At 38.8% G+C, this 18755-nt stretch overlaps 2 protein-coding genes across 2 annotated transcripts in view; one reads left to right on the top strand and one right to left on the bottom strand.

Moving 5' to 3' along the window:
- LOC117315567 (ras-related protein Rab-27A-like) overlaps positions 1–18755 on the bottom strand; it is a 51972-nt gene that overhangs the window by 24642 nt on the left and 8575 nt on the right. The gene's annotated exons all lie outside the window — the stretch shown is intronic.
- On the top strand, positions 9803–13300 carry LOC117315829. Its single transcript, XM_033870231.1, has one exon. The coding sequence runs from the start codon at positions 9803–9805 to the stop codon at positions 13298–13300; it is 3498 nt and encodes a 1165-aa protein (XP_033726122.1).

Raw genomic sequence — 18755 nt, forward strand, 5'->3', positions numbered from 1 at the left:
AATCTTTGTGATATTACACTTATTGATTGCCAATTGAAATCTGTGTGATATTACTTATTGATTGCCAATTGAAATCTGTGTGATATTACTTATTGATTGCCAATTGAAATCGATTGCCGATTGAAATCTGTGTGATATTACTTATTGATTGCCAATTGAAATCTGTGTGATATATTACTTATTGATTGCCAATTGAAATCTGTGTGATATTACTTATTGATTGTCAATTGAAATCTGTGTGATATTACACTTATTGCTTGTCAATTGAAATCTGTGTGATATTACACTTATTGATTGCCAATTGAAATCTTTGTGATATTACACTTATTGATTGCCAATTGAAATCTGTGTGATATTACTTATTGATTGCCAATTGAAATCTGTGTGATATTACTTATTGATTGCCAATTGAAATCTGTGTGATATTACTTATTGATTGTCAATTGAAATCTGTGTGATATTACACTTATTGCTTGTCAATTGAAATCTGTGTGATATTACACTTATTGCTTGTCAATTGAAATCTGTGTGATATTACAATTATTGCTTGTCAATTGAAATCTGTGTGATATTACACTTATTGCTTGTCAATTGAAATCTGTGTGATATTACAATTATTGCTTGTCAATTGAAATCTGTGTGATATTACAATTATTGCTTGTCAATTGAAATCTGTGTGTCTAAAAACAGTAAATGATACATGATCGAGCGTCATTTCAATTAACCCATGAGGTGACTTTCCAATGTCTTGATCAATAAACTAAATATAATCAACGAGAGTATATATGAACCTCCCCTCACTCAAATAACTCATCGTCTTTAATTTTAATTTTTTTTTTTTTTAATTTTATTATCTTTTCATGTCAAACAGGTGTTTTCGGCCATAAAAAGTAAATTTTATCATATTACAAAATAACAGATAAATCAAAGGAAGAAAGTGTGTAGTTCGCTACTTTTTTATGAAGAAATTATTTGATCCCACCCTGAACTCATCAGGATTTATCATAGAAATAAGCATTAGCGAATTCCCCAAAGAGTTCCGAATGATTTGGTCCACGATCTCAGTGAGGACTAGGGGAGATGGCTATGATTGCAAATCACAGCACATCAAAATTGCATTATCTGCAGGCTACGCAGGAAATTACAGTAATAAGCATGTCAATATATATAATAATCACTGACGGACTACCAGGATACATTAGAGATCTACACCTATTAATTATCAACCACCGGCGTCATCAATTATTCAAATTTTTGATAAAATCAATTTATCTAATAACTTAGCTCAGTTTTATTGTATAGAATTAATGTTTAAATATTTATGATATCCCCGGCACCTTACCATATTAGTTTATCAGAGACTGGGGATTTTCAAACCTCAGACAACTATTCTCATCACATCAGTCATATATACTGTATACGTATGTAACTCAGTAATAAGATTACCTGGGATGATATCTATAGGTTAGAATGTCAGTCCTGTTTTTCAGCCATGAACTTTGACCTTAGAATTCAAGTCTATACCATTACCTTCATATCTAGTGAATCTCTACCCCTGTCTCTTTAACTGTCAAAGTTGAAACTCAGAGAATGAAAAAAAAAATAATAAAAAATTTATACTTATTTAAAAAAACGTTTTTCCTGGGATGCACATTCAAAAATTTGGATACTCCTTTGGAAATAACAAAGGAAGTATTTCAAGCAAAACAAATAAATTATATTCAGATAAAAGTGGTGTTATGCAAAGGTGGCAGTAGATTCAGGTGGCGATAGGTCAAGGGTACATTGTATATTATATAATAGAGCCTTTTTATAAAATCCATCTAATAATACTAACAAACTCATTATTTACAGACTGAATACTATTACAGTTTGTATTTATGTTCATCACAACATTAAACACAGGTAAATATATTGAGAATCAGGGAGAGGACAACATCACAGAAATAGTATCTGAATTTACTGCACGTCACAATGATACAAACGTCGACAGGACGACATCACAGTAGCTGTACCTTGACTTACAGTACGCCACAATGACACAGACAGGACAACATCACAGTAGCTGTACCTCGACTTACAGTACGCCACAATGATACAGACAGGACAACATCACAGTAGCTGTACCTCGACTTACAGCACGCCACAATGATACAGAGAGGACGACATCACAGTAGCTGTACCTCGACTTACTGCACGCCACAATGATACAGAGAGGACGACATCACAGTAGCTGTACCTCGACTTACAGCACGCCACAATGATACAGGGAGGACAACATCACAGTGTCTGTACCTCGACTTACAGCACGCCACAATGATACAGACAGGACGACATCACAGTAGCTGTACCTCGACTTACAGTACGCCACAATGATACAGACAGGACAACATCACAGTAGCTGTACCTCGACTTACAGCACGCCACAATGATACAGAGAGGACGACATCACAGTAGCTGTACCTCGACTTACAGCACGCCACAATAATACAGACAGGACAACATCACAGTAGCTGTACCTCGACTTACAGCACGCCACAATGATACAGAGAGGACGACATCACAGTAGCTGTACCTCGACTTACTGCACGCCACAATGATACAGAGAGGACGACATCACAGTAGCTGTACCTTGACTTACAGCACGCCACAATGATACAGGGAGGACGACATCACAGTGTCTGTACCTCGACTTACAGCACGCCACAATGATACAGACAGGACGACATCACAGTAGCTGTACCTCGACTTACAGCACGCCACAATGATACAGAGAGGACGACATCACAGTAGCTGTACCTCGACTTACAGCACGCCACAATGATACAGAGAGGACGACATCACAGTAGCTGTACCTTGACTTACAGTACGCCACAATGATACAGAGAGGACAACATCACAGTAGCTGTACCTTGACTTACAGCACGCCACAATGATACATGATCAGAGGACAACATCACAGTAGCTTACCTTGACTTACTGCACGCCACAATGATACAGAGAGGACGACATCACAGTAGCTGTACCTCGACTTACAGCACGCCACAATGACACAGAGGACAACATCACAGTAGCTGTACCTCAACTTACAGCACGCCACAATGATACAGATAGGACATCACAGTAGCTGTACCTCGACTTACAGCACGCCACAATGATACAGACTGATTTAAGGACCAGAGTAAATGTTTCATAATTACATCCATAATTTCAATTCATAATGTAATGCCTAATGGACCGATGAACACCATCAATACAGTACATGCACACAGACCAGAATGTCAAGATTAATGTTCAACAGAACAACAAATATGGATTTCAGTTTCTCTATTTGTATCAAACTTTTGGACAATATTTAGAAACTAGAATATATCTGTGAGACATAAATGCCCCCACTGCCTGACTTGACACCCCAAAACGGAGTTTGGTTAGGATCGCATCATGATCACCAGTTCTTGAGACTAGCTAATTACATTGCATCGGGACGGGATGGACATGGGTAATTAACAGTAAACAATATATCCCCCCACCCACCCAAATTACCTGAGGGCAAAATAATAAAATAACAATAATAAATCCTCTATTTAAGATTAAATTGTATTGGTAGTGTTCTGTTACATTGTAACATTACAGAGACTTGGGTAACAGCTGTCGCCATGTTGTACACTCACCAGCCATCTCACGATCTGTAGATATAACAGGTACGTAGCTATATATAGATATAAACAGGTACTCTTACGACAATCAATATCCCCTATCCTTGTATTTGTCATTATGACCATATCAATTACTGCAGTGTATAGAAATTTCAATTAGTCCTTTCCCGATTTCTCACATCATGATCAAGATTATCCCTGACAATTCAACTTTGTCTGACTTCATCACAAGAATTTGTATGATACATGTGCATATACTCAATTGTTATATAGTTTGATTCTATAGTGTTTTGGTGATCACAAGAAACTAAATCTAAGAAGCTGTTTGAGGTACAAATTTGACCTCTCTCTTACAATAGATTTGGGTCAAGGTAATATCTTTATACAAACCAATGTTGAAGGCCAGCCAAATTATATTGATAATTCAGGGATTTGTCTGGGGGCTTTTTGGGGCCGTTAATGGGCCCCATTCCCAATTTAAATAATTTCATATTTTAGTCAAATTCCCAAAATTTGCAGTTTACTCCTTTGAAAAAAATCTTTCCCAATTCACCAATTTTCTTCCCAAAATAAGACAAAAAGGCCCTTTCCCAAACCTGTGAGAAAAGGCCTTGTAATTATCTAGATTTTATGCCTTTTGGTCGATCAGAAGACATTGAGTGTTTAAACAAATTTGACCCTGTGACCCTGAAAATTTGTCAAGGTCATTATTTTTTTTCAAAATTGGGGAAACATCCAAGAAATCTAAGTACCACTCAAATATCATGATTCCTGAGGCCTTTTGGTTGAGATGTTGTTTAAAGTAAAAAGTTGATAAACTACACTGATGAATGATGGTAACAGACGAAAAATTTGATTACCTGAACAACCACTTTAGAGGCCCAAAGGCCTTAACAGTCACCAGAGTTTTGAAATATATTGAATCAATTGATTTCATTGATTTTACAGAATTCAATATATTGGACCTCTTGTGTCCATGAAGGTAGGTCAAGGTCATTCAATTGAATAAATCTTAAAGCCATTGACCCCAGCTTGCTAACTTGCTCAATATTGAGACCCTGGGCCTCTTCGCTATTGATAAGAAGTCAAAAACATAAACTGTTTTTGATGGAGGAATCATGGTACTTTGGACAAACAGTGAACATAAAAATGGTCATTTTTATCTCTAAGCAATGACAAGGTGACTTTAAAACTAAAAAGATTTTTTTCATCAAACCTGCAGTCATGGGATTTTCCTTAACTTAAGAAAGAACTTCCTTCTAGCCTTGGAAAGCAATTAAGTATGACTAAATTTGATCGATATCATCTCTATTGTATAACACAGAAACTTCCACATATATTTATTGAGCTCCAGACAGCCTTGACATATGTAACAGACATGGACTTAATGCTGATTAAGATCTGTGGTTTAACCCAGAACTGTGTAAGTAGAGATTCTCCTGGTCAACACATCAACTACACACTATGATAACTTCAACGTTTCCAGTGTCACCACACCGGAATTATGTTCACTAATTATCAATCAACAATCTTTGTTCTGTTAATTATCTACACAAGCTGAAAAGGATTTTTTTTACCAATTAAGACAATTAAGACTAAAAGGTCAATAATGGTGGGACAAATAAAACGTACGGAGGAGAACATCACAGAAAATATAGTTGGGGACGATTTTTAAACAAAATTAGGTTTGGGAGGTAATGTTGAGATAAAAAGTGAGCACATTTAGGTTTGCGGGGGCAATGTTGAGATAAAAACTGGCATGGGCACATTCAGGTTTGGGGGGCAATGTTGAGATAAAAACTGGGCACATTTAGGTTTGCGGGGGCAATGTTGAGATAAAAACTGGGCACATTTAGATTTGGGAGGTAATGTTGAGATAAAAACTGGGCACATTTAGGTTTAGGGGCCTTTAAGGGCAATGAAAAATGAATCCCAGGGTCGTCGGACATCTAGATAAGTTTAATGTGTCAAGCACCTGTGAGTGTATGTAGTCTGAGACTCAACAACAGACTCTTGTTCCAGATATTATTGATCGAGGTTGAGTAGATTGAGAGCGTTAAATTCTGAACAAGCTGTGAGGACATCCCCTGTCAACTAATTGCCATCTTCTAACGTCAATGATGCCATTGTTTTTTGTTTCCTTCTCCACTTTGTCAGCCCCAGAGTATAACCAATTTGAATTCTCTGCCAACTATGACTGCATGCTGAAGACTTTTCCTGGATTTTTTGGATCATAGGGACATTTAGAAATTATTCTGAGACAACTCTTGTAAATCATTATCAGAATTCATTGTGAAATGCCCTGGTATTCCGAGTTGAATGACAATGGAAAGTGTGTTGTGTAAGGTGAAAACTACATTGAAACTTCAGTTTTTCAGACGACACAAGAAACATCTGAAGTGCAATTAATAACATATCATATCTGTCAGCTATTTTATATGTGCTCAAAAGAGCGAACCAAAGTTTACCACAGAAAATATCAAAACAATCAATCATCATTCTGGCATGAATTATAAAATCATGACCATGGAATGGAAAACTGTGAAGGCATTATGTTTTACAATAATAAATATTGAAAGATTTTGGTTTATTTTGTTTAACGTCCTATTAACAGTCAGGGTCATTTAAGGACGTGCCAGGTTTTGGAGGTGGTCCAGGAAAGCCAGAGTACCTGGAGAATAACCACCGACATACGGTCAGTTACCTGGCAACTACCCCACGTAGGTTTCGAACTCGCAACCCAGAGGTGGAAGGCTAGTGATAAAGTGTTGAGACACCTTAACCACTCGGCCACCGCGGCCCCAAAAAAGGAAGAAACTAATTGAAAGAGATAAAATTGAAGACAAAATGTTAACAAAAGAGTGTATGATGTAAAAGAAAGGCAGGAAGCTGAATGAAAGTAAAATAGGGAGATTCAGGCCTAACTTGATCCTCATATAAAACAAGAGGCCAGAGCAGTTTTCATTAATTATGTTCTGTTTTTCTTTAATTTCCTTCTAGTCATGAGTATTATACATAGATCTGCACACTGCATGCACAAAAAGACTCTTGCACACATTAAATACCCTTTTCTCATAGAACTGAAGTAATTTCAATTTTTATACCTGCAAGCTCAAAACAACCTTGCCGTCGGCAAAAATTATTTTCTGGCCTTATTCAGACTCAATCATCACCTAGGCTCAGATATGTCCATTTTTGCTGCGTCGGTAATCTAAGACGAAGTCATATTAAGCTACAAACAAATTTACTTTGTCCATTTTCATTCGTCACAATCCATCAGACAAATCGTAAGCCTGCTTGTAGAAGACCTATGTAATTCCCCGCGTGTAATTTCATTCCGTTATTTACATTTTTGTTGCATGTTAGGAACAATATGGAGAGTAGCCTTGTATCCTGACCTTTTCTCGAGTCTTTCATCATCGTAATGTCTCGGGGCCAGGTTTAATGCTAGACTATTATTACAGTACTATAACACAGTGTAAACTCCCCCCATTTCACATCGTGTTGGGTCCTGATGTCGTTGATGATTAATTTAGCAGTAAATCTCATGAATGTTTTTCTTCAGAATTCGTATAAGCTGTGTGAATGTTTATTTGGGGATGTGTGGAGAAACCTTTAGAGCTTTTGAATTCTCTAAGCTGTGTGAATGTTTATTTGGGGATGTGGGGATCGACTTTTAGTGTTTGTGAATTCCCTAAGCTGTGTGAATGTTTATTTTGGGATGCTGGGAGAGACATTAAGTGTTTTTGCTCTACGCTGTATGAATGTAATATTTTGGGATGGGGAGATATATTTTAAGCTTCTCAATCTTTCAAAAGTCCCTAGATTTAAACTAACTGAAAAACTGGTACATTACAATCCAAATTTGTATTGCGAAGTAGACTTAACCTATAGCTACCCTAGAGTTGATTGTGTAGTAGACTTACCCTATAGCTACCCTAGAGTTGATTGTGTAGTAGATATTTAACCTATAGCTACCCTAGAGTTGATTGTGTAGTAGACTTACCCTATAGCTACCCTAGAGTTGATTGTGTAGTAGACTTAACCTATAGCTACCCTAGAGTTGATTGTGTAGTAGACTTACCCTATAGCTACCCTAGAGTTGATTGTGTAGTAGATATTTAACCTATAGCTACCCTAGAGTTGATTGTGTAGTAGACTTACCCTATAGCTACCCTAGAGTTGATTGTGTAGTAGACTTAACCTATAGCTACCCTAGAGTTGATTGTGTAGTAGACTTACCCTATAGCTACCCTAGAGTTGATTGTGTAGTAGACTTAACCTATAGCTACCCTAGAGTTGATTGTGTAGTAGACTTACCCTATAGCTACACTAGAGTTGATTGTGTAGTAGACTTAACCTATATCTACCCTAGAGTTGATTGTGTAGTAGACTTACCCTATAGCTACCCTAGAGTTGATTGTGTAGTAGACTTAACCTATAGCTACCCTAGAGTTGATTGTGTAGTAGACTTAACCTATAGCTACCCTAGAGTTGATTGTGTAGTAGATATTTAACCTATAGCTACCCTAGAGTTGATTGTGTAGTAGACTTAACCTATAGCTACCCTAGAGTTGATTGTGTAGTAGATATTTAACCTATAGCTACCCTAGAGTTGATTGTGTAGTAGACTTAACCTATAGCTACCCTAGAGTTGATTGTGTAGTAGATATTTAACCTATAGCTACGTATACCCTAGAGTTGCTTGTGTGGTAGACTTAACCTATAGCTACTGTCAGAATAAATATTCATGTATGTGTAAATATAGCTATATTAAATGGTGATGTGCGACCTTAGATAAGTGCAGGCGCAGTTGTCGCCCTTGGCAGTTTTGTTTTCAAAAACGCAAGAGGAGTTCCGGGTGAATTGGAGCTTGGGGGGAGGAGGCGAAGGCGCGGAAAGTGAATGGAAGATGGAAGGATGTGTGCTCAATTTTGAAAGGACAATATGGACAGCAATATGATGATGGAGCAACCGGAAAGTGTCGGGTAAGCATGTCTTCCCGAAGTGATGCACACGTATGTGCAGGATTTTCCGTACAGAGTTTCGTTGCAGCGGTGAAAATAAGGTCATCGCCCCGGGCGGTGTGTTTCAGTAAAGACTGTGCTATTGTTTATTGACACCTCTGTATTGTGTTATGATGTTGACCTATATAAATGTTCAAATGTACGCCAACGTTTCTGTTATCATTTCGCAGTCCAACTATTAAAAATACCGTATAGTATACCCAAAGAAAGATCCCAAACAAACATACATCAAAAGGCGAGTATATGGCCTGGGACTCGTTGCTCAGTTCCGTGTATTCATCGCTCTATATTTTGACAATTGGGGGCTCGTCCGGGATTTCAGTTTTCTGTAGATATTTCGGCCACTTGACTTTTTATCTATTTTGAACTATTCAAAGGGTAGCTTGTTGGACTGTGGAATTGATGTTGGATGTTGTACCCCTATGCATTAGAAAATGTATTAAGATGCAATTGTATAGGTATATACGGTCGGTGTATCATGTCAGCTGTCTACCGGAAGTGAACATGAACCCTCAGTATAAGCTGTAGGTTAGCGGGTAGCAATATAGAACCATCAGAGTGTCAAAATAGGTCGGATTGTATAATATTTTTTTATGCTATTATTCTAAGGGTCAGAATAGGTTGAGCATATTATTATCAATTGTTATTTTGCACTAGAGAGTAGGTTGTTTGCTATAGCTATCATACTGAATAGGGTATCGGTACACACATTTTTTTAGAAATACTGTGGATTTACTGTTATTCTGCACAGATGAGAATAGGTCGGGTAATATACACAGGTATTTTTAGACAGATTGTTTTATTATTCTAATTTGAGATTAAAAAGAAGAAAAATCTCATGGACAAGTATTGTTCGGGTACATGGAGTGTATACTAGCTGTGTTACAGATGTTGAATTAGATTAAGTTATATCAGTACCAGTGTTCTGTTTGCATGTTGATATCTGTAGAATATTATGTAAATAGACTCACTGCACAACATTGGTTGTTTTCACTAGATTTTAAAACTCTAGAATTTTTTTAAAATTAGATAATTCTGAGTAGAATCCTTGTAACCGTAGTTACTCAAGGTTTTTATTGTCCATACTTATAAGTGTATATAAGCGACTGGAAATATACCATGGAGTACGAAATGTGGTTAGAACTTGGGGAGAGACTGGGTTTTAAAGAAACTGAGTTACAACAGTTTGTCAGAGCCAAGGAACAGGAGTACTTGGACAGAGAGGAGAGAGCGAGGAAGCGTGACCAAGAAAAGGAGTACAGAGAGGAGGAGATACGTAAGCGTGACCTCGAGGAGGCTGAGAAAAGCAGGCAATTTGAGTTGGAAAAGTTGAGAATGCAGACTGACATTGAAATGGCTAGACTGAAGATGGAACAAGAGAGAAGCGAGATGTCAAGGTCAAACTCCGAAGAGGCTAGGTCAAGGTCACTGCGACCCAAGCTACCTAAGTTCGATGAACAAAAGGATGATATGGATGCATTTTTAGAGAGATTTGAGAAGTTTGCCATAGCACAGAAGTGGAATACAGATAACTGGGCGGTGAGTCTCAGTCCACTGCTCACTGGTAAAGGACTACAAGTCTATTCAAGCATGCCATCGACGCAGATTGATGATTATGATGAGTTGAAGAAGGCACTACTCAGAAGATATGATCTAACTGAGGAAGGATTTCGCTTGAAGTTTAGGGAGAGTAAGCCAGAGAAGGGTGAAACCGCCTTCCAGTTTGTGGCGAGGTCAACACGATATTTGATGAGATGGGTTCAGATGTCAGAGATTGAACATTCATTTGAGGGATTAACAGACCTTCTTATAAGGGAGCAATTTATCCAGACTTGTTCATCAGAGATGTCTCTTTTCCTCAAAGAGAGGGCACCAAAGGACGTTAAGGAATTAACACGGCTTGCTGAACAATACATGGAGGCTCATGGAGGAAATATCTCCAAACCTAACAAGGTCGTTGGGTATAATTCCAATAAGGCTAATCATTCACCTCGTCATAACCCCCAGCAAAACCCAAAGGTTAGTGACAAGACAACAGATGATAAAGGTCAAAGGACACGTCGCTGTTTTATTTGTGGAGGTGAGGGTCACATCGCTCGAGATCATGTGGAAGGAGGCAAGATTGGGTCAAGGCCACACAAGGGTAGTCAGAGTAAAGACACCAACAAGGCGGCACTTTGTAAGGCTTCAAGGAAGAAAAAGGAAGTAACAGAGGATTGTATTAGGGATGAGATTAGCAGTAAGAAGGAATCAAGGATAGCGATAATGGGACGTATTAGACTGGAAGACAGTGGAATGCCTGTTCAGCTTGGATACGTGGGAGATCACCCAGTGCAGGTTCTGAGGGACACAGGATGTAGCAGCGCTGCTGTTAGGGAAGCTTTAGTAAATCCTGACCAGATCACTGACAAGGAACTCCCATGTATACTGATTGATGGAACAGAGCGGATGTTCAGAATGGCAAAGATTGATGTTGATACCCCTTTCTATGTAGGGAAGCTAGAGGCAATGTGCATGAAGGATCCAATCTATGATCTGGTAATCGGTAATGTCGACACAGCAAAGTTAACGGCTGATGTTGATTGGAGGCCGCTTTCAGAAGAAAATAAGTCAGCTGCAGTGATGACTAGAGCTGAAGCAAAGAGGGAGAAACAACCTATAAAGCCATTGAATGTCCAAGCAAAGGAGGTGGATTTTGTTGGACTGGATGGACTACAGAAAGCACAACAGGAGGACAAATCACTGAACAGGTGGCACGAGATTGCAAAAACTAAGGAAGGTAACCAAGGTGATAAGTACCGAATGGAGATAAAGAACAATATCTTGTACCGTATCTACAGACAGAAGAGAGGGAAGTTGGTTGAAGATGTACGACAGATCGCTGTTCCAGAGACATATAGGGAGAAAGTGATGTCACTTGCACACGAGTCAATTGTTGGAGGGCACTTGGGAATACAGAAAACTATCGACAGAATTTCGACAAGTTTCTACTGGCCTGGAATGACTAGTGATGTGACACGCTACTGTAGGTCTTGTGATATATGTCAAAGAACCACACCAAAGGGCAGGGTAACAAAGGTGCCTTTGGGAGAGATGCCGTTGATTGAGGAGCCTTTCAAGAGGGTAGCAGTAGATTTGATTGGTCCAATATACCCCTCGTCAGGAAGTAAGAATCGTTACATACTAACAGTTGTGGATTACGCGACAAGGTATCCTGAGGCCATAGCATTACCCAAGATTGAGACGGAGAGAATAGCAGAGGCGCTCATGGAAATATTTTGTAGAGTTGGTTTCCCGAAGGAAATACTAAGTGACAGAGGGTCACAGTTCACCTCAGGACTCATGGAGGAGGTGTGCAGACTGGTGTCAGTCAAACAACTGTTCACAACACCATACAACCCGAAGTGTAATGGTTGGTGTGAGAGAATGAATGGGGTTCTGAAGAGCATGTTAAAGAAGATGTGCCAAGAACGACCACAAGATTGGGACCGGTATATTCCCGCTGTATTATTCGCATACAGGGAAGTCCCACAAGCAAGTACTGGGTTCTCGCCATTTGAACTACTGTACGGGAGGACAGTTCGCGGGCCCATGCAAGCGTTAAAGGAGATATGGACTGATGAGGCAGATGAGAAATCTGAGACGAGGAATACATACCAGTATGTTCTCAACTTAAGAGATAGGTTAGAAGAAACCTGTAAGATAGCCAGAGAAAGTCTACTTAAGTCACAAGGAATTTACAAACACCACTATGATAAGAGAACAAAGAACCGTCAGTTTGAGGTCGGACAAAAGGTGCTGGTGTTGTTACCAACAGACAACAACAAACTTTTGTTACAGTGGAAAGGACCATTTGATGTAGTCGAGGTCGTAAACCACATGGATTATAAAGTTGATGTTGGAGGAAAAATAAAAATATATCATGTGAATCTACTGAAGTTATACGTTGAGCGAATAGACGTCAAAACAAAATGTAAAGCAACATGTCCAATAGGGTCAGCAAAAGAGACAGTAGCTGGAATCGCAGTTATCGAGGCTGAAGATGAGAAAGACTGTGGAGCTGTGGACGATGAAAACCTGCTAGAGTTAGGTAACCTATCTGGAAAGGAGACATTCAAGGATGTTGAAATCAGTGACGAATTGTCAGAAGATCAACAGTCAGAGGTGAAAGCGCTTCTAGAAGAATTTCAGGATATTTTCACGGATGTCCCCGGAACGACACATCTACAGACACACCGTATTGAGACAACCAGTAATAATCCTATCCGAGTTAAACCGTACCCAATACCGTATGCCAAAAGGAAAGAAGTGCAGGAGGAAGTTAAGAAAATGGTAGACTTGGGAATAGTAGAACCCTCGAAGTCTGCATATAATGCTCCGATTGTCATGGTGAAGAAAAAGGACCAAACCAATAGGGTGTGTATTGACTTTCGCAAACTAAACGCAGTGACTCATTTTGATCCTGAGCCAATGGGAGATATTGATAATATTATGACAAAGCTTCACGAGGATAAATATTTCTCAAAGTTCGACCTTAGCAAAGGCTACTGGCAAATACCTGTGGAAGAGAAACGCCAGAAGGTTGTTACCAGTTTCGGAAGCTTCCATTTGGTCTAGTTAACTCAGGAGCCACATTCAACAGAATGATGAGGAAAATGCTGGATGGTAGTAGGAATACGGACCATTATGTCGATGATATTCTTAATCATAACAAGACATGGGAGGAACATGTTCAAGATCTTAGAGAGCTATTCTCGAGAATTAGAAATGCGAACCTAACGGTACGGTCGTCAAAGTGTATGATAGGCTACAGGACACTAGGATTCGTAGGCCATACTGTGGGTGAAGGTGCAATTACCATGGAGAAAGATAAGCTGGAGAAGATTCGAGACGCACCACAACCGAAGACAAAAAGGCAGGTCAGAGCATTCCTTGGACTAGCGGGGTACTACCGAAGTTCGTCCCAAACTTTGCGGATATTGCAACACCACTCTCAGACCTCACCAAGAAGGGAAAACCAAATCAGGTGGATTGGGGACCAGGAGAGGACAATGCATTCAGATGTCTAAAGGACCTCTTGATCACGGCCCCTGTTCTACGGCTGCCTGACCTTTCAAAAATGTTTATTGTACAGTCTGATGCCTCAGATACTGGTTTAGGTTGTGTTTTACTACAAGAACATGCTGATGGTATATTTCCAGTCGCCTATGCAAGTAAAAAGCTACTTGACAGAGAAAAGAATTACTCCGTTATCGAAAGAGAATGTTTAGCTATTATCTTTGCTGTCAAGAAATTCCAAATGTACTTATATGGGCGAGAGTTTGTACTCTACACAGATCATAGGCCATTGGTGTATATCCAAAAGAGCAAGATTGAGAGCAGTAGGATAATGCGATGGGCATTGTTTTTGCAGAATTACAAATTCCGCATCAAAATGATTAAAGGATCAGAAAATGTAGCTGCAGATTACCTAAGTAGGCAGTATTAGAGTGGTTGACCTACTCCCTACAACGCTTTATTGTAATGATTAATGGATGTATTACATATTTCGCAGGATTTATATTTGAATTTATTCTTGATGTTGTGAAAATTCATAAGTTAAGTATTTTCAGAAATAGGGGGTTGTCAGAATAAATATTCATGTATGTGTAAATATAGCTATATTAAATGGTGATGTGCGACCTTAGATAAGTGCAGGCGCAGTTGTCGCCCTTGGCAGTTTTGTTTTCAAAAACGCAAGAGGAGTTCCGGGTGAATTGGAGCTTGGGGGGAGGAGGCGAAGGCGCGGAAAGTGAATGGAAGATGGAAGGATGTGTGCTCAATTTTGAAAGGACAATATGGACAGCAATATGATGATGAGCAACCGGAAAGTGTCGGGTAAGCATGTCTTCCCGAAGTGATGCACACGTATGTGCAGGATTTTCCGTACAGAGTTTCGTTGCAGCGGTGAAAATAAGGTCATCGCCCCGGGCGGTGTGTTTCAGTAAAGACTGTGCTATTGTTTATTGACACCTCTGTATTGTGTTATGATGTTGACCTATATAAATGTTCTAATGTACGCCAATGTTTCTGTTATCATTTCGCAGTCCAACTATTAAAAATACCGTATAGTATACCCAAAGAAAGATCCCAAACAAACATACATCAAAAGGCGAGTATATGGCCTGGGACTCGTTGCTCAGTTCCGTGTATTCATCGCTCTATATTTTGACAGCGTAACCCTAGAGTTGATTGTGTAGTAGACTTAACCTATAGCTACCCTAGAGTTGATTGTGTAGTAGACTTACCCTATAGCTACCCTAGAGTTGATTGTGTAGTAGACTTACCCTATAGCTACCCTAGAGTTGATTGTGTAGTAGACTTACCCTATTGCTACCCTAGAGTTGATTGTGTAATAGATATTTAACCTATAGCTACCCTAGAGTTGATTGTGTAGTAGACTTACCCTATAGCTACCCTAGAGTTGATTGTGTAGTAGACTTAACCTATAGCTACCCTAGAGTTGATTGTGTAGTAAACTTACCCTATAGCTACCCTAGAGTTGATTGTGTAGTAGACTTAACCTATAGCTACCCTAGAGTTGATTGTGTAGTAGATATTTAACCTATAGCTATCCTAGAGTTGATTGTGTAGTAGACTTAACCTATAGCTACCCTAGAGTTGATTGTGTAGTAGACTTAACCTATAGCTACCCTAGAGTTGATTGTGTAGTTACTTACCCTATAGCTACCCTAGAGTTGATTGTGTAGTTACTTACCCTATAGCTACCCTAGAGTTGATTGTGTAGTAGACTTAACCTATAGCTACCCTAGAGTTGATTGTGTAGTAGACTTACCCTATAGCTACCCTAGAGTTGATTGTGCAGTAGACTTAACCTATAGCTACCCTAGAGTTGATTGTGTAGTAGACTTACCCTATAGCTACCCTAGAGTTGATTGTGTAGTAGACTTAACCTATAGCTACCTTAGAGTTGATTGTGTAGTAGACTTAACCTATAGCTACCCTAGAGTTGATTGTGTAGTAGACTTAACCTATAGCTACCCTAGAGTTGATTGTGTAGTAGACTTAACCTATAGCTACCCTAGAGTTGATTGTGTAGTAGACTTAACCTATAGCTACCCTAGAGTTGATTGTGTAGTAGACTTAACCTATAGCTACCCTAGAGTTGATTGTGTAGTTACTTACCCTATAGCTACCCTAGAGTTGATTGTGTAGTAGACTTACCCTATAGCTACCCTAGAGTTGATTGTGTAGTAGACTTAACCTATAGCTACCCTAGAGTTGATTGTGTAGTAGACTTAACCTACAGCTACCCTAGAGTTGATTGTGTAGTAGACTTACCCTATATATAGCTACCCTAGAGTTGATTGTGTAGTAGACTTACCCTATAGCTACCCTAGAGTTGATTGTGTAGTAGACTTAACCTATAGCTACCCTAGAGTTGATTGTGTAGTAGACTTAACCTATAGCTACCCTAGAGTTGATTGTGTAGTAGACTTAACCTATAGCTACCCTAGAGTTGATTGTGTAGTAGACTTACCCTATAGCTACCCTAGAGTTGATTGTGTAGTAGACTTAACCTATAGCTACCCTAGAGTTGATTGTGTAGTAGACTTACCCTATATATAGCTACCCTAGAGTTGATTGTGTAGTAGACTTACCCTATAGCTACCCTAGAGTTGATTGTGTAGTAGACTTAACCTATAGCTACCCTAGAGTTGATTGTGTAGTAGACTTAACCTATAGCTACCCTAGAGTTGATTGTGTAGTAGACTTACCCTATAGCTACCTTAGAGTTGATTGTGTAGTAGATATTTAACCCACCCAACTATTCATTCATTAAACTTACTCAATGTTATTTAATCAAACTAACACATATACTGACTAACAAGTTTTGTCCACTCATTCTTAAATATATCCTTGAATCAATTATTCCAATATGGTACACTGTGACACAATTCAGTTATATATACACCTAAAAAATGTATTTTTCTATAATTTATTCATCTATTACAAATTTATTCATTCATAAATTTATTTTCGCTAATTTCAAACAAGATTTGATGCATCTACATATATGTTATACCTTTAAAAGTAACCATCAGTTTCACACCTGACCAGGAGATCCCTGTTACCTCGGATACTCACCATCACAGTAAAATCTCTGCCATATAAAAACATCACCAAGGTCTGCAGATGAGGACAACAGTCCGAGTATTGATCAAGTTTCAGGTTTTACAGTCAGTGAAACACTGTCACATTTCTATACATGTGTTACACTGCATCTATAAATTTATTGATCAAATTCAAATCGGATTGATTTTTACATGGCAAGGCTGACTGAATAGTTAATTACAACAACAATGACAAGAGGCCCAATGGGTCTGTATCAGTCACCTTTTCTGGAGAGTAATGATGACCTTCCTAACTTGAGTCAATCAGGTGACAGAAGATCATACATTTCGGTCTAAATTTAGGATCTTTTTATGTGACTGTGATCGAGTTCACCAGGTCTGAAGATTATACAATCCACGGTAACTTTAAGGATTTTTGTATGTGACTGTGATCGAGTCCACCAGGTCTGAAGATCGTACAATCCACGGTAACTTTAAGGATTTTTGTATGTGACTGTGATCGAGTCCACCAGGTCTGAAGATCGTACAATCAACGGTTACTTTAAGGATTTTTTATGTGACTGTGATCAAGTCCACCAGGTCTGAAGATCGTACAATCCACGGTAACTTTAAGGATTTTTTTATGTGACTGTGATCGAGTCCACCAGGTCTGAAGATCGTACAATCCACAGTAACTTTAAGGATTTTTGTATGTGACTGTGATCGAGTCCACCAGGTCTGAAGATCGTACAATCCACGGTAACTTTAAGGATTTTTTATGTGACTGTGATCGAGTCCACCAGGTCTGAAGAACGTACAATCCACGGTAACTTTAAGGATTTTTTATGTGACTGTGATCGAGTCCACCAGGTCTGAAGATCGTACAATCCGCGGTAACTTTAAGGATTTTTTATGTGACTGTGATCGAGTCCACCAGGTCTGAAGATCGTACAATCCACGGTAACTTTAAGGATCTAGTTATGTGACTGTGATCGAGTCCACCAGGTCTGAAGATTATACAATCCGCGGTTACTTTAAGGATTTTTGTATGTGACTGTGATCGAGTCCACCAGGTCTGAAGATCGTACAATCCACGGTAACTTTAAGGATTTTTTTATGTGACTTACAGTGATCGAGTTCACCAGGTCTGAAGATTATACAATCCGCAGTAACTTTAAGGATTTTTGTATGTGACTGTGATCGAGTCCACCAGGTCTGAAGATTATACAATCCGCGGTAACTTTAAGGATTTTTTTATGTGACTGTGATCGAGTCCACCAGGTCTGAAGATCGTACAATCCACGGTAACTTTAAGGATTTTTTTATGTGACTGTGATCGAGTTCACCAGGTCTGAAGATCGTACAATCCACGGTAACTTTAAGGATTTTTTTATGTGACTGTGATTGAGTCCACCAGGTCTAAAGATTTTACAATTCACCTTAACTTAAGTCTTTTTTAATGTTTTGTACGATCAAAACTTTATCTAAAAATTTTACTGCATGTTCAGGATTACTTTATAGAGATCTTGGGTTCATGATGTTGTTGTAACTCAGGTGGAGCCGAGTTGGTTTCTTTCACAAGATTGAAGTTTGCGTTAACTCATCCTGAAGATGTTGTGTGACTGGGGCATGCCCACAGTCAGTGTAGCCTACACATGGTCAAGCCTGATACATTTTTGTAACGGACATAGAATGTATTTCACATACCTTTAGTACAGTTTGATTGTGGATTACACTTGCCATTGTCAGCATTACATATCTAGACATGAAGTACACAACATTGTATATTTGGTCATCTGTCACAATAATATTGGATTGCCTTAATACTCTGACAGAAGAGTCATATTCAGTGTAAATTACATGTTGGCAGTCAAATTTTCCCAATTAGTTTTTTTTTTTTCAATTTGGGAATTTTTAAAACTTTAATGTGGAATATTATAAGGGGTCAAGGAACATTC

This window comes from Pecten maximus, chromosome 17 (assembly GCF_902652985.1).
Source record: "Pecten maximus chromosome 17, xPecMax1.1, whole genome shotgun sequence".
Lineage (NCBI taxonomy): Eukaryota > Metazoa > Mollusca > Bivalvia > Pectinida > Pectinidae > Pecten > Pecten maximus.